The sequence below is a fragment of the Malurus melanocephalus genome, unplaced genomic scaffold (assembly GCF_030028575.1).
Source record: "Malurus melanocephalus ecotype Western Australia unplaced genomic scaffold, MMel_1.1 scaffold_376, whole genome shotgun sequence".
In the NCBI taxonomy this organism is placed as follows: domain Eukaryota; kingdom Metazoa; phylum Chordata; class Aves; order Passeriformes; family Maluridae; genus Malurus; species Malurus melanocephalus.
In genome coordinates this window covers 711,902-732,438 of record NW_026623608.1, presented here as the reverse complement: position 1 = coordinate 732,438, position 20,537 = coordinate 711,902, and the positions used below count along the sequence as shown (strand labels likewise).

The 20,537-nt window shown below is 39.6% G+C and overlaps 1 protein-coding gene across 7 annotated transcripts in view; it reads left to right on the top strand.

The window, feature by feature from the left end:
* Positions 1 to 542: 542 nt before the first annotated feature.
* Positions 543 to 20,537, top strand: part of BCAS3 (BCAS3 microtubule associated cell migration factor) — a 268,699-nt gene continuing 248,704 nt past the window's right edge. For all 7 annotated transcript variants that reach the window (XR_008966176.1, XM_057378799.1, XM_057378798.1 and 4 more), the window contains exons 1-4: positions 543 to 668; positions 3,500 to 3,576; positions 14,944 to 15,020; positions 16,713 to 16,796. Coding sequence is in view for 6 of the 7 variants with exons in the window: in XM_057378799.1 (XP_057234782.1) it covers positions 613 to 668; positions 3,500 to 3,576; positions 14,944 to 15,020; positions 16,713 to 16,796 (294 nt within the window). In the remaining variant the exon portion in view is untranslated. The remainder of the gene's footprint in view (positions 669 to 3,499; positions 3,577 to 14,943; positions 15,021 to 16,712; positions 16,797 to 20,537) is intronic.

The following is a 20,537-nucleotide window of genomic DNA, read 5'->3' as shown; positions in this document are numbered from 1 at the left end:
TAATGGAGCAGTTCCTATTGATCCTTTGTTCTTCAGGATCCTGTAGATTTTTATTAGGATCTGGTCTAAAATTCATTTCTTGTGTTCTGCTATAGTTCCAAAGTCTCACTGGTGGCAAATTCAATGTTCAGTTGCACAACACAGGTTCATGGCCATGGTGGAGGTCAGAATTCACTTTAATGGAGGAGTTCCTATTGACTCTTTGTTCTTCAGGATCCTGTAGATTTTTATTAGGATCTGGTCTAAAATTCATTTCTTGTGTTCTGCTGCAGTTCCAAAGTCTCACTGGTGTTCAACACAGGTTCATGGCCATGGTGGAGGTCAGAATTCAGTTTAATGGAGGAGTTCCTATTGACCCTTTGTTCTYCAGGATCCTGCTGGGATTGYTGCAATTGTAGGTCCAGGACTTGATGGTCTTGGAGGTCTTTTCCAACCTTAATAATTCTGTGGTTCTGTAATTCTGTGACTTTCCCTTCAGCAAGGAGGATGAAATAAATTTAACTCCAATTTTTAACATATCCTGATTTCCATTAATTAATTTTTTAAAAAATTCCTTTCAGCACCAGCCCACCCTACTGCTGTGTGGATCTGTATTCCCTGAGAACAGGAGAGATGGTCAAGTCCATCCAGTTCAAAACTCCCATCTATGACCTGCATTGCAATAAAAGGTAAGGATGCTCACTCTTCATTCCTTGTGTGGCAGGGCATGTCAAATTTTGGTAATAAATACAATTTCTGGTGTACAATTTTCCCTGATTTTCTTATTTGGATTTTCCTGGAAGCACAGCTCTAGCTCTGAATTTCTCAAGGAATATTTCAGTTGGGATACATCACTGTGCTTCCCCCCACAGCTTTGGTTTAAGAAGCTCAAACCAAAAAAATCATTTAAGCTTCTTTCAGCTGCGATGAGKGTGAGCAGGAGTCGCTGAAATCCTCGATGATCCACCTACAGATGGAGAAATGGGATCACAGAGAGTTTAACCAGTGCTAAGGAGTTTATGTCTCCTTTGTGTCGCTGTCACATTCTGCCTCCCTGCACTTCCAGAACATTCCTGGTGTGCWGGGAATGATGTGCCAGTGAGTCAAATAACAAAGCAGCATCTCTGGGTTGGGATAGTGAGAAAATGGCTCTGGAGGCTGAGGATCACAGAGTTCCAGCAGGATGGAATCTGTCGTGTCCAAAAAGTCAAATTTTGCTGAGTTCACTTGAAATYTCCATCTTTCCCAGGCACGCAGAGCTGGAGTTTTGTGGTTTGCTTTGTAGTTTGCCTCATCTTTTTAAGGCAGGGRAGAAATGCCAGGATCCCTGTGAGAGGATCCTGCTGATCCTTGGCACTCCTGATGGGAGAATTGGCAGCAGTGATTTTGGTCCAAGCCCTGYTCCCTTTGCTCTCCCATTACTGCCCTGAGTCACTGCAGCCTCAGATGCCCTGGGAGAGTGGTGCAATTGGATTTTGGGTTCAAGGCAGAGCCTTRGATGAAGAAATTACTGCATATTTCCATGCCAGAATGGATGGTCCTTCAGTTACTAATCACAAAAATAATTGGAAACATCAGAATGATCCATTTTTTGTGCCTGGTTTTGTTGTGGGTGGGAAGTGGATGAGTGTGCATCAAACTTGTGCAACCACGTGCAAAGTGCTACTGAAAATAAATAGATCAATACATCCCCTAGGAGCCACCAAAGTTTTGTTAAACAAACATTTGTCCATCACTGGAGCATCAAAATCTAAATTCAATGTTGATATTAGGCCAGGGAGAAGTTACAGAAGAAAAGCAGCACTATTGAACAAAAAGATTAAATACCAAAATYATTTGAAATAAAACTTGAGTTGCAAAAGGAAGGGAGAACTGTTTATGGATTTATCCTCTGGAATTACTCACCTGGGGGTTAATTTCTGCAGAAAGAGTGTCTTCAAGGAGGAGAAAACAAAAATCTCCAGGCTTGGGAGCTGTTCCATCAAATATCCATAGGTTTTCAATATATGCACATCACACTTCCACGTGCAGCCAAAGTCTTCCCATTTTCCATTGGCTTCCTTTATTTTAGGCAATGTAGAAAAAGTTAGAATTGTTTTTTTTTTTTTCTTCTGTTTTCCTTTCCTGCAATTTCAGCAATTGAACATTGTTATTTAATTAAAACTAATTTGTCCAAAATGAATTAATTTTATTTGTAGATCTGAAAATACTTGCAAGTGTGAGGGCATGGTTTATATTTTGATTTTAGTGTTGTGCTGCACAGGTTTGAGCTGTCATGGGATAAAAGGAAATGTTCTCGTGGCAAAACAGATAAAAACAGGGAAAAATGAGTTAAAGGCTGATTTCATGCTGCTGGGAGATGTTCATCACCCTTTCCCCAAGGAAAAGATTTGGGACTGAGGTGATTCATGCCAATTTTAARGGTGACTGTTCCAGTCTGGAACACACAGCCATAATGTTCTGCTGAAGYATTAGCTGTGGGTTTTAGTCAGTGAGAGATGTGATTAATTTTTTGCCACGTTGTGTCTTTRCAATTAAAACCATTAAAATGATATTTAATAATGCTCTATATTGACAGCTAATTAAAAAATACTTTCTCACAGTCTGCCTAATGAGAGAATTACAGATCATTAGTTATGTCATATTGGTAAATGTAGGTTTTACCTGTTGGCTTCCCAGGTGCTTTTTAAATGTCAAGCTTTCAAAAACTTGATTTTGGGAAGTCATCAGCGTGGGACAAAGTATATCCTGGTCCTGAAAGTTCCACGATGCTGCTCTGCTTCCCTGTTTGCATCTTTTGCAATGCATTTTTCACCTTTTTTTTAGGCAGCACTGTGTTTTTTGCATAGTTATCCTGTGGTTTTTATTCTTTAAAATAAAAATGTGTGATATACAAGCAAATACACAAAAACAGATCTTTAATTTTCAGGCAATGCCTTTTTTTAGGCAGCACTGTGTTTTTTGCGTAGTTATTCCGTGTTTTTTATTCTTTACAATAAAAATGTGTGATGTACAAGCAAATACACAAAAACACATCTTTCATTTGCTAATTGGCACAAATTCTGCCTCTCTCAACTCCTGTCTGTGAGCTCTGTTCTCAGTATTAAACCCCCCTTCTGCTTTTAGTAAATAAAATACTTTAATAAATACACACAGAGGTGGGCAACGGGATTATTTCAGATTTATCCTCSTGTTCCGCCCATGGTTGATTTGATTGTTCTTTGAGTCAGTGAGAGTAATTCAGGCTCTTTGCAGCTCCATTCTTTGTTTTTTAATGGAGCTTTTACTGCAGGAGGTTTCTCCCAAATGGCCTGTGCTGTTGTGTATCAGAMCCATGAGCTTCCTGGTGTGGTTGGGAGGGGAGGGAGCCCTCAATAACTGCCAGGGTTTGGTAACCTGGCACTTCATCACTGCACACTTTCTATTGATGCTTTTGGCATAATTACATTTAGATATCGGATCTTTAAACCCTGTGCATTTAATGTCTGAAGAGGACGTTGCATTTCTGTGTTTTTTTCAGGATTCTTGTCGTGGTCCTGCAGGAGAAAATCGCCGCCTTTGACAGYTGCACTTTCACCAAAAAGTTCTTCGTTACCAGTACGTACAATTTTGGGCTCAGAGGTGGACTGAACCCAAAGCAAATTTTTAAAATTTGTTTCTTTAATTCTAAATCTTCAAACCAAGTCTCAATGATTTCATTTGGAGCTTCAGGAAAATTTGCTTAAAAAAAAACCCCAAATCCAAATGCTACTCCATGAATATTTAACTCTTTTCTATATTTATTATTGCTTTATTGTAATTATAAAGGGCACACTGCCACCCATCAGTAGCTGAACAATTCTTTTGTTTATTTTGTACAAAAGTGTGTAAAATCCTCAGGTTTGAGTTCCAGGTTATCACATCAGCAGCAATTAAACCCACATCAGCAGTGATCCCTGTTAATTTTGGTTGTTCCTTAGGCCCACTGGATTTATTTCATGAGTCCTTCCAGGTCATAATTTACTTTGGAAGGAGTTTTATCATTAAAAAAAAAAGTCAGAATCTTCCTGAATGTATTTTCAGTCACAATTAGAAAAGTTTAAATTACTTTTTTATTTTATCTGTGTATTTTTAGAAAACTCTGAAGCTGTTTCTTGTGATGCTTTGAGGGAAAGCAGCTTTATGCAGTAATATTAAAGTTGCCAATAGGTGTCAGTTTCCTCCTATCCATGGATGTAAAATCCTGGGAATCTGCTGGGATTCAGTGACAAGATCCAAATGGGAAAGGATTTAGTTGTATCCTGTTCATCACTCCTTTTTACAAAAAGAATTGGGGTGCAAGCTTTGCTTTATTTTAAACCAAAAGTAAAGAATGCCATGTAGTTAAATATATATTTTGAGAATTTTTTGGCTCATCCTGTTTTTTTTTTTTTTCCCCTTAAAAAAAAAGATTCTGCACTTTATTTTTAAAAATTAATCCACTGAACTGTATTTTGAAAAACAGGGATACCCCATTCCCAACCATAACTTTGTTTGCAGTTCATTTTGAGGAACAGCAGTGGAATTTAAAGAGTATAAAATAAAACTTTTGGGAAATAATGACCAAATTATTTAAAAAAAAATCCAAAACTCCTGAAATATCACTAATCCCAGTRTATTTTTCCAGCTGTGCTGCTTTTTAATGTGAGATTTTCTCAAACTTTGTTCTGAAGTTCTGAGGTCCCAAAGTTTGCTCAAGGACACCTCACTTTTGGGGCATTTTGGACACTCCAACAGGCAAAGCTGGAGCTGTCCCAGCCCTTCCCTGTCCCCTCCCAGCTCTCTGCTGGCTGTGACATTGTTTGAACAGCAGAACCCTGAGTTTTCCCTGCATTTCTGCATTTCTGGGAGCTRAGCATTCCCAGCTCAGCCGTTCCCCAGGCGGGTGCTGTGCCCTGGCACGTYGGGGATGCAGCAGAGTTTTTGTCTGAGCTTTCCCATTCCATGAGCTGGAATCTCCTGCACCTCAGAACGTGTCTTTAAAGGCTTAAGTTGCTCTGCTGGGTTTGAAATGAGATGTAAATGAGCTCCCTCGTTGGCTGCAGGGATTTCTGGGAGGCAGCCAACTGGCCACCGCTGCCTTCTTTGACTGGGCCTTTTTAAAAAAAAAAAATTATTAAAGAACAGTGCCAGTTTCAATTGGAAAAGTAGAAATCCCTGAAAAGGAAGCTCACAGACCTTTTTGTTTGCAATTTTTGGAGCCTGTGGCCTGTGCAGCCCATCCTGGTGCAGCTCAGCTGTGAGGATGGCACTTCCTGCCCAGAGAATTTGTCAGCATGAAGAAGGTTCCCAGTCTGACTGAGGGCATAAATGTCAGAAATATTCCTGAGAAAATACTCACTGACTCTTCGAAGGCATTTCTGTACTTTTTAGGAAAAGAAAATCTTTATTTTCAGGAATATCTGGTGGAAATCACATTTTCCATCCCTATCAGCTGCGTGATGTGGGAGCCTTAGAACCTCCCTGAGACAGCACAAACGTGAAGCAGAAGCTCTGGCATGTTTTGTTGACTATTTATACACAGAAATGAAATGCAGAATGTTCAATTAAAAGCAGTGTCAGGAATCCTGAAGTCCCTCAGAAATGCTAATGCAGCTGCCTTGCACATGAGGAGTGTTTGTCTTTCTGTTTTTGTTTTTGTRGTTGGATGTGTAGCTGAATGTATTGTTACAATAAATACACCATAAAATATTCAGGATGTAGAACACGGGCAAGTTCGTGCTGCTGTTGGAATGTTTTAACTCCTGCATTTCCTGGTTTTTCCTGAACAAGTTTGACACACAACTAACCTTTGTTTTCCCCTGCTTGGGATTACATGGAAATGTGCAGATTTGACTGGGATGGCAGGGAGCCAGCACGTTTTATTTTTGCCTTTTGTAACAAAATCGCAGCRTACAGGTGCTCCAGACTGGGAGAGGGAATTTAAGACAGGTGCTTAAACATGGAGAGAAAACATGCTGGAACTATTGTAGAAAAATGACCAGGATATCCTCTAATYTACCCTGTGGGGTGCTGTGATTTTGAAATGTCTGCCAGGAGAAGGCAGAGCATCAGTCTCATGGCAGTGACTTCCATCCATCACTCTGCTCTCCCTATACTTGGAGCCAGCTCCTTTTCCCCAAGAAAGAACTCACAGCAAGGGGAGGAGAAAGCCAAGCAGGAATTTCACATCCCACACTGCTTTAAGTGCTCGTGTGGCAAAACTGGAAATAAAAAAAATCATTTGATGCTTATATTAAGAATGTTTCCTTTGTAAGTTGTGAGTGTCAAGGTGTGGATTTAAATAGATTTTTAAATAGCTCCGAGTTTTCTTGTGGTTCACTTCAGGTTTCCTTCAGAGCCTTTTCTGCACGTGACTGAGGGATCAGAAACCAAAGTGATGCTGAGGGGTTTTTTTTGCCCCTACTTTGCTCTGAACAAAAGCTGCAGAAAAGCTGAAATTCCATTGATTTCTATTACATCAGCGCTCCTCAGCCCAAAACTGCTTACTTAGTGGAACACTGATGATTATGAATATGGCCTGATGGACACTTTCCCTGTCCATAAAGAATGCCCTCCCCACCCCCTGGGCCCTAAAGATTCTCCCAGATAACATTATATCTGTGGCATCATCACTGTGGCCGATAACGAGGGGCTGCTCAGCTTGCCTGGCCCTTGCACTCCTCATATTGATAAATTCTCCATCCATTTTTCCCCTGGGATGGAGACAGTTATTGCAGCCATTAGCTGGCACCACATTTCTATTGATGCTCTTCAGCAGAGCCCTGAGAGGTAATTTTCCAGATTTTAGTCGGAGTATTTTATTGTAGGGAAAGTCTCCAAAGGGTCTCCTCCACACTAAGCCAAAAATGAGTCAGTTGGATGGTAAATGCTCCCTACCTGAACCTCTGCAAGAATAAAAACCCCAAAGAAAGTGGAGTTGGGTGTTCTAATCTGTAGTTTGGGATCTCTGCTCTCACATTCACACATGAGGAACTGTTTGGTGGTTTCATTTTGTCACAAGGCTGCTCTGGACATCATCGAGGCTTCTTTGGACATTTCTGTCAGAATTCCTTTCCCTGCTGAACTCACAGGGAGCRGTTTTTGAGCTCTTGACTTTGAAGTGAAAACAGTGGAGGTGTCCTGAGGAGGTTTAACGCCTGAAGAGTCGCATTTTTCAGGGAGTCCTGTGTGTGTTTCCCTCCTCAGCTGGGAGCATTTCTCCCAGTTATCCCACACAGGATAATCATTGACAGGATTCCTTTGTCTGGGGGGGATCAGCTCTGACCCAAAGTCCTCGGGAGCTCCAGAGTCACAGGATTTTCTTGATCAGTGAAGAAGAGCCAARTGTGTCCCTGTGGGTTGCTGTAATCACTTTTAATTTTTCTACACACACATCTAGATCAGCACCTACTCCTTCATGGCATTTCCCCTGAGAAATGGTGATTTGATTTTGCTTTTTAACCATGTTATTTATAAGAGTTTTTTTTTTTTCCTGGCTGTGGGAATCAGCATCTCACCATTCCAGGATAATGCTGAAATACTTTTCTGGAGAGGTCTTTAGGGCACCGTGGTGGATTTATGGGAACAAAYGGCTTTGGTGCTTGCAGGAGGTTTTTCTCCATTGCAGGAAAGTGTAAATACAACAGAAAAGCTGCTTAAAGCCACAACAGAGACCTCAGTCCCCGAGATGTCTATCTGTCATATCTCCTGGCTTTGACAGTTTTAYAAATTCCATGTAAACCAGGAAGTGCTCTTTGTTTCTATAGAAGTTATTTTTATCTARAGCACCCAAATCCTTAATGTTAAAGGCCAAACAAAGCCATCTTACATTGTCCTGCCCAGAAACAACAACCTCAGTGGTAACTTGATTATTTGTCACTGTCTGAGGTTGGATAAAAAAAGAAAGTAAACCTGAGATTAAACATTGCCCTGAAATCAGTCAAATTGGTGCTAAATTAAACAGCCAGGCCTGATGAATGTGAAAGGCTGCTGGTATTTTTAGTAAAAGCTCTGGGATTGGGGTTGGAACTCTGGAGTAACAGTAAAACCATAAAATCATGGAATTCCTGAGTTGGAAGGGACCCACTGGGACCATCAAAGTGCAGGTGCTTCAAACTGCCATGGCAGAGTGGACAGGGAAGGAGAGCTCTGTAATAATAATAGTAATAATAATAGTAATAATAATGGTAAAAATAATAGTAATAATAACAAAATAATAATAATAATAATAATAATAATAATAATAATAATAATAATAATAATAATAATAATAATAATAATAAAACAGCAAAACAACAAAATAATAATAACAATAACAATAATAATAATGATACTAATAATGATAATAATGATACTACTACTACTACTACTACTACTACTACTAATAATAATAATAATAAATAGCAATAGCAGTAATAACATTTTTAAAAAAATCTATTTGTCGTCCTTCCACGAGCTTCTCTGAGAATTTAGTTCCAGGAGATCAGGAGAGCACAAAATCATGGAATAGTTTGRGCTGGAAGGACCTTAACAGCATGAAGCCATTCCCCTTGTCCTGGCAATCCAGATCTTTCTCCCAAGTCTCTCTCCAGCATGCAGCATTTATGGCTTTACTTTTTCAATTTATTTCTAATTGTTCTTTTTTTTCTTTCAGTGTTTTAGTAGCAGCAATGCCACCATGATTTAAAAATAAATCAGTAGGAAAAATAAAAAAAGGCCCTGGGTGGCAAAGCTGATTTCTCAGTGGGTGCATCCTGCTCGTTTGCTCTTTTGCTTCATTTTATGGGTGATCCTTAAACAGAAGGAAGTACAAGAACAATAGGAGAGTTTTGGAAAGTATGTGACAGTGTGAGAGTAATAACATTTACACAGGGCCTTTCATCTAGAAGGAACCCAGAGGAATTTATAAACAATATTGCTTTATACAGTTTATAAACAACAAAAAAATCTGTTCGCTTAAAAAAAAAAAAATAACAACCAACCAAACAAAAAATATTAGATAAAACAAGTTATATGATTTGTTTTCCTTGGAATAAACAATGCTTTTGCTACAACAGTATCACTCTACCCATTATTTATTGCATATTCCCTTTCTGTGCTCTCTGTCATGGATCTGCCCTGCCCTGCCAGACTTCAGGCTGCAGTTTTGTAATTTCATTCCTATGGAGAGCTCTGTGTTTCGTAAGACCCAGCAAAGAATTACAAATTGATTATTAGAGGAGCAGCATTGCTTTAGTGGGTTCTTGGAGCTATTTATTTAAAAATACACAACGGCTCTGCTTCACTGATTTTTGAAGTGATAATCCAGCAAGTCCTTTGARTGATTAAAGGCAAAGAATTTTGGTTGAAATGAGTTACTTTTTCTGGAATTTGTTTGGAAAACTGTGTTTAAAAGCACTGCACACTTCAGATGACATATGTCATCTTTAATGAACCTTGCCAGGCACTGAACAGAAAAATCCTGATTTCTCCAGAAATYAGGAAGGTTTCCCTAGGATGAAGGTGAGCCTGGGAATCTCTGCCTTCATAGCATTCCCTGTGTTTGCTGATTGTATCCCACCCAAATGTCACATTCATCACACCCAAAAGATGCCATTTCTGCCATTTTTTGGGATTAGAGGCAGAATCCTAAAAGGATTTTATAATAACAACTCCCYATCCCCTCAGCTTGAAATAAAACTGGACTACTGCAGTATGGAATCCTCACAGGTAAAAGGTGTGAGATATCCATTAAAAATCCTTCTCAAAAACGAGGAAACACAAACTGAATGTRAAAAGGATGAGTATGTATCACTGCAAAGGAAAGTGGAGAGAATTGAGGAAAAGAAARCAATGAAAATGGTGGGAAAATAAAGTTTTCCTATTAAATTGATAGGGAAAAAAGACTGAAACAAGACAGAAGAGAACTTACTGAAATGTTTTTCATTAAAATAGAAGAACAAAGTCAGGATAGAGGGGATGAAAGTCTGGAAAATAACAAAACCAGATTTTTATTTTTTTTCTGGACTATAAATATTGTTGTAGGGAATAAAGAACTTATAATGTGCTGTGAAATTAAAAACCAACCAGTGGTGTCTTAAGATGAACATGATGGGATGTGTTCGAAGGCAAGCAGTGTTAGATGATTCTGATTTGGCTTTTTCATTCCCTCATCTTTATTAATTCCCATATTAATTTTCAGTAGGGTTTTTTGTCATTTTGCAGTGTGTTTTAGTGAGATTTGAGACAGAAATAAAGTTGTGCTCTGGGTAATTCTGCAAACTGAAAATAAAYCCTGACTTAGCTGAGCYGAGTTCTGACTGGTAACATCAGATKTTTCAAAAGAGAATATCCTATCCCTAAATGTATCTATATATTCTTTAAACCTKTATTTTCTCAAAGAGCTGTGGAGATGCTGAAGAGCTGCCCCAATAAGGATGGTTCAGGTTTTTTGAGCAGTGTGCTCAGTGATTTATTGACCCCAGCTCTGTTCTGGCTGACAGGGCTTGCAGTGACTGTTCCTCTGAGCAGCTTTTTCCCAATGTGCTGTTTGTTTAAAGGACAAGTGGGAGGAGAGGAATGTGYTGCTTTTCTCCTCTTGGCTGCTTTCTGAATGTTCCCATTGCCATCACTGAAGATCCAGGATGAGTTTTTGGAAAACAAGGAAAACATCAAAGTTTTGGTTTTCTGCAGGAGCTCAAGACCAATGGGAAGATGCAGAGTCAGAGAAGTGGATATTTGTGTGAATTGTCAGGGATGGGTAGAGGAGGTGATTGGGTTTATTTTGGATTTATGGATATGATTCCCAAAGGGTGGTAGAGATTTTCATCATTACCACAAGGCCAGCAATGGAGAAAGAATGGAAAATAAATAAACCTTTCTGCTCACTCACAGAGCAAACACTGGTGTAGGTCTTTGGAGAACTTCAGGTAACGTGGGATTCCATTCTTCTCAGTAAAATAAAACAAAATATATAAAATCAGCGCAACAGCAAGCAAGTTAAAAGCATCTTTGAATCCAAATAATCACTAACTACATGCTTAGTTCACTTCTTATTTTATAACCTAGTTATTAAAAAAAAAGGGGGGGGAGAAAGGAAGCGTAACCCTGAAGAATTTACCCATGGGGCTGTTTTGATATAGGTAACACTTACATTTTTGAACTGGGAAAACCAAGAATAGGAGGTCTCAGGGCACCCTTAGCCAAGCCCCTGTTCACAGGGATCCTGGAGCCCATTTCTTGTTCCTCAGTGTTGCTCAGGGTAGCACCAGTTGGAGTTTTTGGGCATAGGAAATCAATCAAATTAGCAGAAAACCTTGCACTTTGATTCTGATTTTCAAAATGCAATTTTCCCACTCTTTTTTCCCAGTTTTAAAGTTACCCATTTCCTCTGCCCAGAGGGAGAGGATAACTGTGTAATCAGAAGCTAAAAAGCAGTTCCCAGTAGGTTTTCCCCTATATTTCTGTAGGTGATAGGCCCACTTAAGCTGGTTCTAAGATCAGATGTTTTTTAGTACTTGCTCCATTTGCTGGAATTTTGCAAGGACTTCCCCTGAGTGATCCTTTCTTGGATGACCTCTCCATGCTGTCATTAAAACTTGGAAACTTTGGTCTTCTTGACAGTTCTGCATTCTCCTTCTGTCCATTCCTACTGTAAACACGCTGAAGTTGCTGGTATTGCTTAGAATGGCTTTTTCCTCTGTTGTTTTGGAGTTTAGTAGGAATAGAAGTTAATCTTTAAGAGAGCAAGGCTGCTGAGGATTGGATGGCCTTTCCATTTGCCTCGTAGATGATGTTCTGCTGACTCCAGCTGTTTTTTTGGAAAGCAGAAAAACAATTTGCTTTTCCTTCCCATAAAGTATAACCCTTTGTTTATCCTTTTGCTGCTGCAAGTTTCCAAAATGCAAAGACTTGCAAAGAGAAGAAAGGGAGGAAATAGCTCCTTTTTTTTTTTTTTTTTTAACGCTGTTTTTCGTATCGGAGAGCAGAGTTTAGGACCGAGCTGAATTGTTGACCTTTGTGGAGTTTATTCTTAGAATTGGCTGATTTGTGTGTGGAGTCTGATTGACTGAGCCTGGTTCACGGGACAAACTGCAGGCAGTGGGTTCTCCCAGCTTTTCCTAAATAACTCTTCTATTCAGTGATCAATTCTGGCTTTGAAGAATACTTTTTGCAGTTCTTCTTTGACTTCAGCTCCCTGAAGTAATTGAGAACAGCTCCCTTTTCCAAGCAAGACTCATTTTTTGCTGGTTTTTGCTGCTCAGACTCCTTCAGTTTTCTCCTGCGGGGATGTTACAAGTTTGGGAAACGCCAAGTCCCCGGTTCTGAAGTCACTGTAGAGATTTACATGACCAGGGTTATCATCTGGCAGCTTTTAATGCAGTATTTTATACATAAAAGGGAAGGTAAAAGAAAGGTTGGGGGGACCTCAGTGCCTTTCCTGACCCAGATAAGAGCAGCCGAGGCAGAAATCGGCATTAAAACCTCCCCATTCCCGATCTGTAATGTCATCAGAAGAACACGTTCATATTTACAACCCAGAGCTCTATTTACAACCTTTTTTTTTTTTTCTGACTTTGTTCCTTGAGAGGCTCTGGCTGCCCACATTTTACACACTCCTGGAGCACAATAACAATTGTGGCATCGTCCCTTCACAATTTGCTTTTCTTTGCCGAGATTGGGGCGGCCATGAGGCCTCACAGAGCCCTCACAAAGCCCTGGCTGGTGTTAGGAAAATTAATCCACAAGCACTAGAGGTTTATGTCTAAAAAGGAGACAGAGTCCTGCAACTTTATTCATGCCCCGCTTCTATCATAAATTGCCTCCCCCCCCCTTCAGTTTACATCTCTGTATCTCTGCTCTAGTAGTTTATTTACATAATCTAAAATAAGTCAATCAGTAGAATTCTTATAGAAATCCTTCTCATTATTTCTTTTTTATCTCCCAGTATCAGCCTTATCTCACCCCAGAGCCCAGAGTCAGAGTTTGTTTGTAAAGACATTCCCTTCTCCTTTCACCGGGTTCTGCCTTTCCAACCCTGATTTCAGTGGATGAATTTCATGGATGAATCCATCCTCTCCTTTTTCTGCTTTCTGACCTTTGAAAAGGGGAGAGAATGGGATCTTTGGAATTCTGCAGAGCTCTGCCCCGGAGAATGAAATCCGGGTTTATTTATCCAGGCAGGGTCTGCATGGGCCCAAACCACATCCAAGGTGTTGTCAAAGGTCCATTTAAACCTCCAAAAACGTCCCCCAGGCCTCCTCAGGTGTGGGAAATAAATTCATCCCCCTTTTCCTAAATCCTGCTGGCCTCACTGAGTGTTTTGGGCTGCTCTGGAGCCTTTTGGGAAAAATCAGGATATTTGGGGAGAGCTGGTGGCTTTTCCTCACTGAGCASTGTCAGAGTCTGATCCCAGGGGAATAGGAGCCTAAATGGCTGTGGCTGGGTTTTTTTCTTTCTTTTTTTTTCTTATGTTAATTTTTTTTTGTTTAATTTTTAACAGAAAAATTTATTTTGTGCAATAAAGTGTGTAAAAGTTGTGTGTTGTGCATGTCCTGCAATGCCTTGTGCCCAATTCTGGCGTTCCTGTGCAGGAGCAGCTCCTGTAAATCCGACACAAATTTTCCTTTTTTTTTTTTCTTTTGTCAATTTTTTTGTTTAATTTTTAACAGAAAAATTTATTTTGTGCAATAAACTGTGTAAAAGTTGTGTGTTGTGCGTGTCCTGCAATGCTGTGTGCCCAATTCCGGCGCTCCTGTGCCCAGGATGCAGGAGCAGCTCCTGTAAATCTGACACAAATTTTTCTTTTTTTTTTTCTTTTGTTAATTTTTTTGTTTAATTTTTAACAGAAAAATTTATTTTGTGCACTAAACTGTGTAGAAGTTGTGTGTTGTGCATGTCCTGCAATGCTGTGTGCCCAATTCTGGTGTTCCTGTGCCCAGGATGCAGGAGCAGCTCCTGTAAATCCAACACAAATGTCTGTAAGGGATTCAATATTTTGTTTCTTGGCCAATCAGGGAGAGAATTTAAATTGCTAAATTGGTTGTATTAGCCTAAGAACTGATGAAAATTGAGATTAACCATTTGCTTGATAGCCTTCTCTTTCTCCCCATTCTTTCCTCCTCATTATTTCATGTAAAAACATATATTTTTAAATACAAATTCTTTATTTTAGTTATAAAAATATTTCACTTTTATAAAAATACATATTAAAAATACTTTATATATTAAATGCCATTTAATATGGGCCTGATTCATTTTAAGCCTTGCCATGTTTTCAATCACAGCTATTTTCGCTTAGAGATATTTTCACATTTTAATCCTCAGGCATAATTCTCTTTTTTATGCTATCTTTGTCTAAATGTATAAATCTATTTTTAATGATAATAAAAAGCAGGTGAACAGTGGGAACATTGCCACTGATTTTAAAGGAATTACGAATTTTCCCACTGTGTAAAGTTAAGTTTGTGCAAAAGTATATGGAGAGGCTGAGGGCTTGTATATGGAATTGTTAAAATCAAAACCAAAGCATTTTGAAAGGCTGAGGGCTTGTATATCGAAATGTTAAAAGCAAAACCAAAAGCACAATACATCCTTTCATTGAATAAAAATGTAGAAGAGCTTGAAGGGAACAAACTGTTCACCAACAGAAAGGCATCACTCAAATAAAATGAATTAAAATGTGAAGATACAAACCCAGTTGAGTCAGCCATCGATATTCCTTCACCCCAAAATACCATTTTTATATCAAAATGGCTTAAAAAATGCAAGCATAAGGAGAAAGGAATATTTACACATAATTAAATGTTCAGAATAGCTCATTTAACCACAGCCTTATCTCTAGAAACAAAAATGCAAGCATCCACTGAGTGATATTAGCAACTGGAAGGCTTTTGTTTAGGCTTTTTGTTTTCTTGGCAATAAGTAAAATTCTTTGGAAGAAGTCATTAAGAATATTTCCTAATGTTGYCTTTTCCAACTTTGCAGGCTGTTATCCTTGTCCAGGGCCAAACATGAATCCCATTGCTCTTGGAAGCCGTTGGCTTGCCTATGCAGAAAATAAGGTAAGGAGGGGTTTAATATAAAAAAATACTTCTAGATTTTATATTTATAGGGRRAAAAAAAAAGAAAGGAAAAGGTCTCAGAAAAAGGTGTGTGAAAAGCAGGTCTGTGAGGGGGGTTGCATTAAAATGACAGACCCAAGAGGTATTTTTATCTATCCTATCTTTATTCTGCACATTGATTTAAGCTCAGGAACTTGGAAGGCAGAGGAGACAGCCATCAACATGTGTTTTCAGTGAGGYAACTCAATAATCAACCCATTTTGTRCTTTAAAAGTTTAAAGCATTTAATTACAGCCACTTCTGAAGGTAGGCAAAAAMCAGTTCCTATTTGTGTTTGGGGAAACTGAGTCTGGACAGAGCCTGGGTTTGTCTGAACCAACAGCAATGCACTCTGCAGATTAGAAAATAGCATTGAATTGTCCATTTTTTAACATCTTTGAAAAAGTTTAGCTCCAGGAAAAAAAAAGAAAACGTTTAAAGACTTCTTCTTTCTAGAGACAAAGAAAATAGAACCCAAGCAAAGAAATGATCACTGCTTTTACCCAGGGAAGTGGCTGTGTACTTAAAKCTTGCAGTGAAGCCTAAATTCAGCTTCTAATACCTTATTTTGATTTCAAAGCAGCTGTTTTTTCTCCCTCCCACCTGTGACTGGAGAAGCTGTTTCTAGAGCTGAGCCAGGAATTATCAGAGGCAGATTTTAGAAATGTATTTGCTGTTATCCCTCCTCCAGCAGAGCTGATTTCTTCCCAAATTCAGGCCTGCCTTTCCCTTAGTGCCACACATTTCTGGTGTTGGAAAACTTAACCCTTGTCAGCGTGGGATTTAAAAAGTATTGCTGCCAAAATATCAGCAAAATGATCAGCGAAAGAATTTATATCACAAAGGGGATTTAAGTGGCTTTGTGTTCCCAGGTAAATTTAATGTGGGCTTTTCCTTAGTCTTAAGTATTTTGATTTAGTTATTTAAGTATAAACAGGACAGAAAGGCCTGTAGAAACAAATCCATCTTACAGCAATTTTTAATTTTCTTCAGCTCAAATAGTTAAACAGGCAACATGTTCTATGTGCAAGCAACAAATATCTCCTTTTTTTTCCTAATTTTACATAGTCAGAAGCACAGATTCTATTGTTAGTTAAGGTTCAAAGGCAAAACCTACTTTTGTAGGGTGATGGCAGGTACAAGAGTCTTGTTTTGATTTATTGATTTGGAAGGAAGGCAATAAAAAGCAAACCCCATGTACATTCCTTTAATCTATTAAATGCAAAGTTTCAAACAACTCTTTTCCTTTGTCATTTCTTTTGCTTGCTCGTCATAAAAACGAGGGGGAAGCCACACTCGGATTCTTAGAATGTCTGATATTTAATGTTACATATACACGGCTAAAGCTTTTGATTATATTTATTTAAATTTATTTGTGGTATCGCTGCCAGACCAAAAATCCCACCATTTCAAAGTTTATGAATTCTTAGCGAGCACTCATCTGGTAATTGAAAACTGGAGCGGGGGGAACGCGACAGTCTGGGTGGCACCCAGAAGATTATAAAAAGGGGTTAAGTGTCTCAGCAGGGCTTTTTGCTATTTGTAGGGGAAAAAACACACCGCTGTACATGATAAATAAGAGCTCTGGTAATGGGCTCTGGGTTTGTGCAGTTTCAGAGCAGTCACTCGGTTGCTGTTCTTTTCTTCTTGCAGCTGATCCGATGCCATCAATCCCGTGGTGGAGCCTGTGGAGACAACATTCAGTCTTACACTGCCACAGTCATTAGTGCTGCCAAAGTGAGTCCATCATCTGCCCGGGGAGAGCTGCTGGTGGAACATAATTATGAGGTTTCCCTGCTGAATTGTGCTGTGTGTCATCACCCCCCTCCCTTCCCAGAGAGGAGAGAGCACTGAGAGCCATCAGCACTGTGCCTGCCCTCCCCGTCCTGCAAATCTCAATAGCTTGCCACAAACTATTCCTGTTTCTGAACTGATTTTTTAGCATTTTTATTTATTGCAAACAGCTATTTRTATTAGAGGGAAGTGACAGTGGGATGGATTTGTGTAATGGCTATTCATAGTGGTACAAGTTTATGTGATTAGAAATCAACATTGTGAATTATGAGTCTTTTAAGCATCATGAAAAGTGACTTTACAAGTGCCTGGTGCTTTTTGGACTCCATCACACCCCCATTATGCATTTTCCCCTCTCTGAAGGGTGACAGCACAGTACTGGAGCTAATTAATTACCTTCTTTGAAGGTTAGAGCTTATTAATGACTGTTTACATATAGGTTCCATTGCCTCGTTTTCTTACTTCACATGATGTTATAAAATCCCTCTGTTTTCAGAGAAATGTCTRGGGGTTTGTAGTATCAAAAGAAGACCATGGCTTGGAAAAAATCTTAAAACAAGACTGAGCACAACTTTTGTTTTACTCCCCCCCATCCCAGCTCCTTTCCTTGCTGCAGCAACATTTTGCCAAGCAATTTCTYTTTCTCACACACRCAGACAGRGTGAGTTTTGGCACTGTGGGGTGAACTCGGTGCTGATTACAAGCTTCCCTTGTAACCACCAGCCTTTTCATTTCTGATATGTGCAACAAAACAAACCTAATAATAGGAATGAAATGAGAGCGCGGGACAGGAGGCTCGGTGGCACCGAGGAAAACAGCAGTTAGGAGAAGCCACAAAGAGGGACACAGGGCAGGCCAGCTCCTGTGAAAACAAAACATGAAAACAAACATGTCCCAGCACAATCACAGTGTGGCCTGAGAAGGAGAAAAATCACAGCTTTTTACATTGTTGAGGGGAGCTGGAATTGCTGCTCCTCTTGTGGCATTTGCTGGATCTCTGTGTACTTTCACCATCAGCACAGTTTAAAAAAAAAAAAAAAAGGTGTGGGTGGAAATCTCCCCAAACTCCTTCAATCCGAGCATCATGAACATATTTTTTATAGGACAGATAAGTTTGGAAAACTGACTGGCTTAGTGTGATCAGCCACAGTTTGGATCAGATGTGGCAAAATCCTCCAAACAGATCCCTGCAGCTGATGACCCTCCCTGCTGAGCAGTACTTGCCAGGGATCATAATCCACAAATTCTGCTGTTAAGCTGAATTTATCACACTGAAGTAGTGCTATTGCATCGTGTGAGTAGATACTGAAGATAAAATGTGTTTATAATCATAGGAAAGAAAAGATTGTTAGCCTCTGTACAGAGATAAACTCGCAGTGAGAGTTAGGAAAAGGGATAATCCCCAGGGCACGGTCTCTGAACTGCTCTGGATTCGCACAGCACATTGCTCATGCTCCTGCCTGCTGGATGTTACTGTAATAGACAAGATTAATTCTAATATAGTTTTAAATATTTGCATGATTTGGCTCTTGAGGAGTGTCTCAGCCTCAGTGTATTAATTTGTTACCCACGAGTGCGCCGCAGTAAATCTGCAATGTTTAATTTATCAGTGATTTCATTGAGGCTTGGCTTGCTATCTAACAAGTTTTCATCTCTGATAACTGCAGGGCTGACTTCCTTGCTGGCAAGTAGATGCTCCAAATATCTGCTGCTCTTTGTCCATCTCATTGCCTCACCATCAGCCTCACTCCTTCCTTATGTAATTCTTCATTTACCAACCTCTGCTGCTGCTGTGTCCTGTYAGCTGCAGGGTTTTGTGATCCCTTTGCTTTGATCAGCACAGGATCAGCTTTTTGGGCAGTGAGTGTCCTTTCCTTTTCCCTCCACTGCTGCTTTTTGGTTCAGAAGTGATTCCATTAAAGTTCTTGTTTTGCCAGGTTACCTTGGGTTACAGCCTTTTCTCTGGTTGGCTTCCAATTTCCCAATGAAGTGAAAGAACCTTCATCTAACAGAGGAAGGAAAGCTGGGAGCTTTCAGCAGGGTCACTTTGGAGAATTGCCTCTCAGCTCCTCTCTGGAAGGTTTTGGTGGCAGAACAGGACATTTTTTGTAATGGTTTTCCCTTTGCTGACCCATGTCCTGGTGGGGCCAGGAGTTTGTCCTCAGTGGGAGGTGCTGCTTTTGATATTTCCTTCTTAATCAAAAAACTTGGGAGTTATTTGGGAAGGTCCCTGTTAACCCAAACCACTGAGGTCAGGGTTGTGATCATGTTGGTGGCTTTCTGGGTGTTCATGTTCTGAAAGCTCTGACAGTTTCTGTCGTTTGACCAAACAGAAAATTTCTGGAAACAGCAAGTGTGTCAAGATTCACATTTGGGGTAATGATGAGCAAAGATGGAAACAGGTGTGTTTGGAAAAATGAAAACATCATTCCTTACAGGTGCTGAAGAATACACTCAGTGCACRTAGACAGGAAAGGTTCCTTCCACAGGATAAAGGTTCTTCTCAGTCCAGTTGGACAAACACGTGGAATTTCTTACAGAATAAACCCCATTTTCACTTTGTTCAAACTGAGTGTGAGGCTCAACCTCACAGTGTTGACACCCAAGGCAGATTTTTTTGATATCCCTTTTTGCTTTCTATACATTTTTCATTTGCAATCAAATAAATCATATAAAATGTATTTCTTCTTAGAAATAGGAACAATATGTTTGTTGTCACTAAAAGGRTGTAAGGCCTTTGTTGGAACAAAGCAGCCTAACAGGCCCTGAATGGTGCATTTAGATTCTTTTCATCTAATTAAARTTGTACTTACTTTTCAATTAAATGAGGTACAAGGGCATTAATTTATGTTAATTAAATGTATGTATTTCTTTATATTTACACGAATGTGAACAGTAGTATTTCTAAGTAGATAGGGTACACATGAACTCATAAATAATGTGTGTGTCTGCACAYTGTGAGTCCATGGTTACAAAAGGAACTGGATCAAGTATTTTAATTTTATTTATAAGGAAGCATCACTGTCAGGTTCCCATCAGCAACAAAGGAACTGGGACAGTGCTGACTTTAACCCATTCCATTTAAAATGTATTTTGCTCTGTCACATGTCTCCCACCAAATTATAAACCAAGTCCTTCTCACCTCATAACTCCTTTGGCCGATTCCCTCTCCGTATCTTTTAATCCTTYGGTGGTAAAGTGATTTAGCAGAGGCTGCATCTGTTTTCTCTTGTTACCTGATAACTTCTTAATGAGGACTAACAGCTTATGTGAGAGCAAGGTCGTTAGCCCTAATGGATGCAGGGGACAGCTGATATGGCATGGGAAAGGTTAAAGATTACCCYGCACTTTTTGCAAATGTACACAGCAGCGCAGGGCAGGGAGTGCAGTAATGGCTCTGCACTGATATTTGGGGATTAATGGCYTTGGCCACATCTCTGCACACCTCTGCCTCCCTGCTGGGTGGCACAGATCACAGGCAAACATGGGAATCTTTTCCAGAGAGCTCTAAATTTACATTTCTCATCCCATCGCTGGCATTATAAATATTACATATTACTATTATGTATTACTTTGTCATCCCATTGCTGGCATTATAAATATTGAAGATATTTTCTAGAACAGGTCAATCACCATTTTTAGCCTTTTCACTTGCGTTTTGCCATGTGCATTAACTGATTTCTC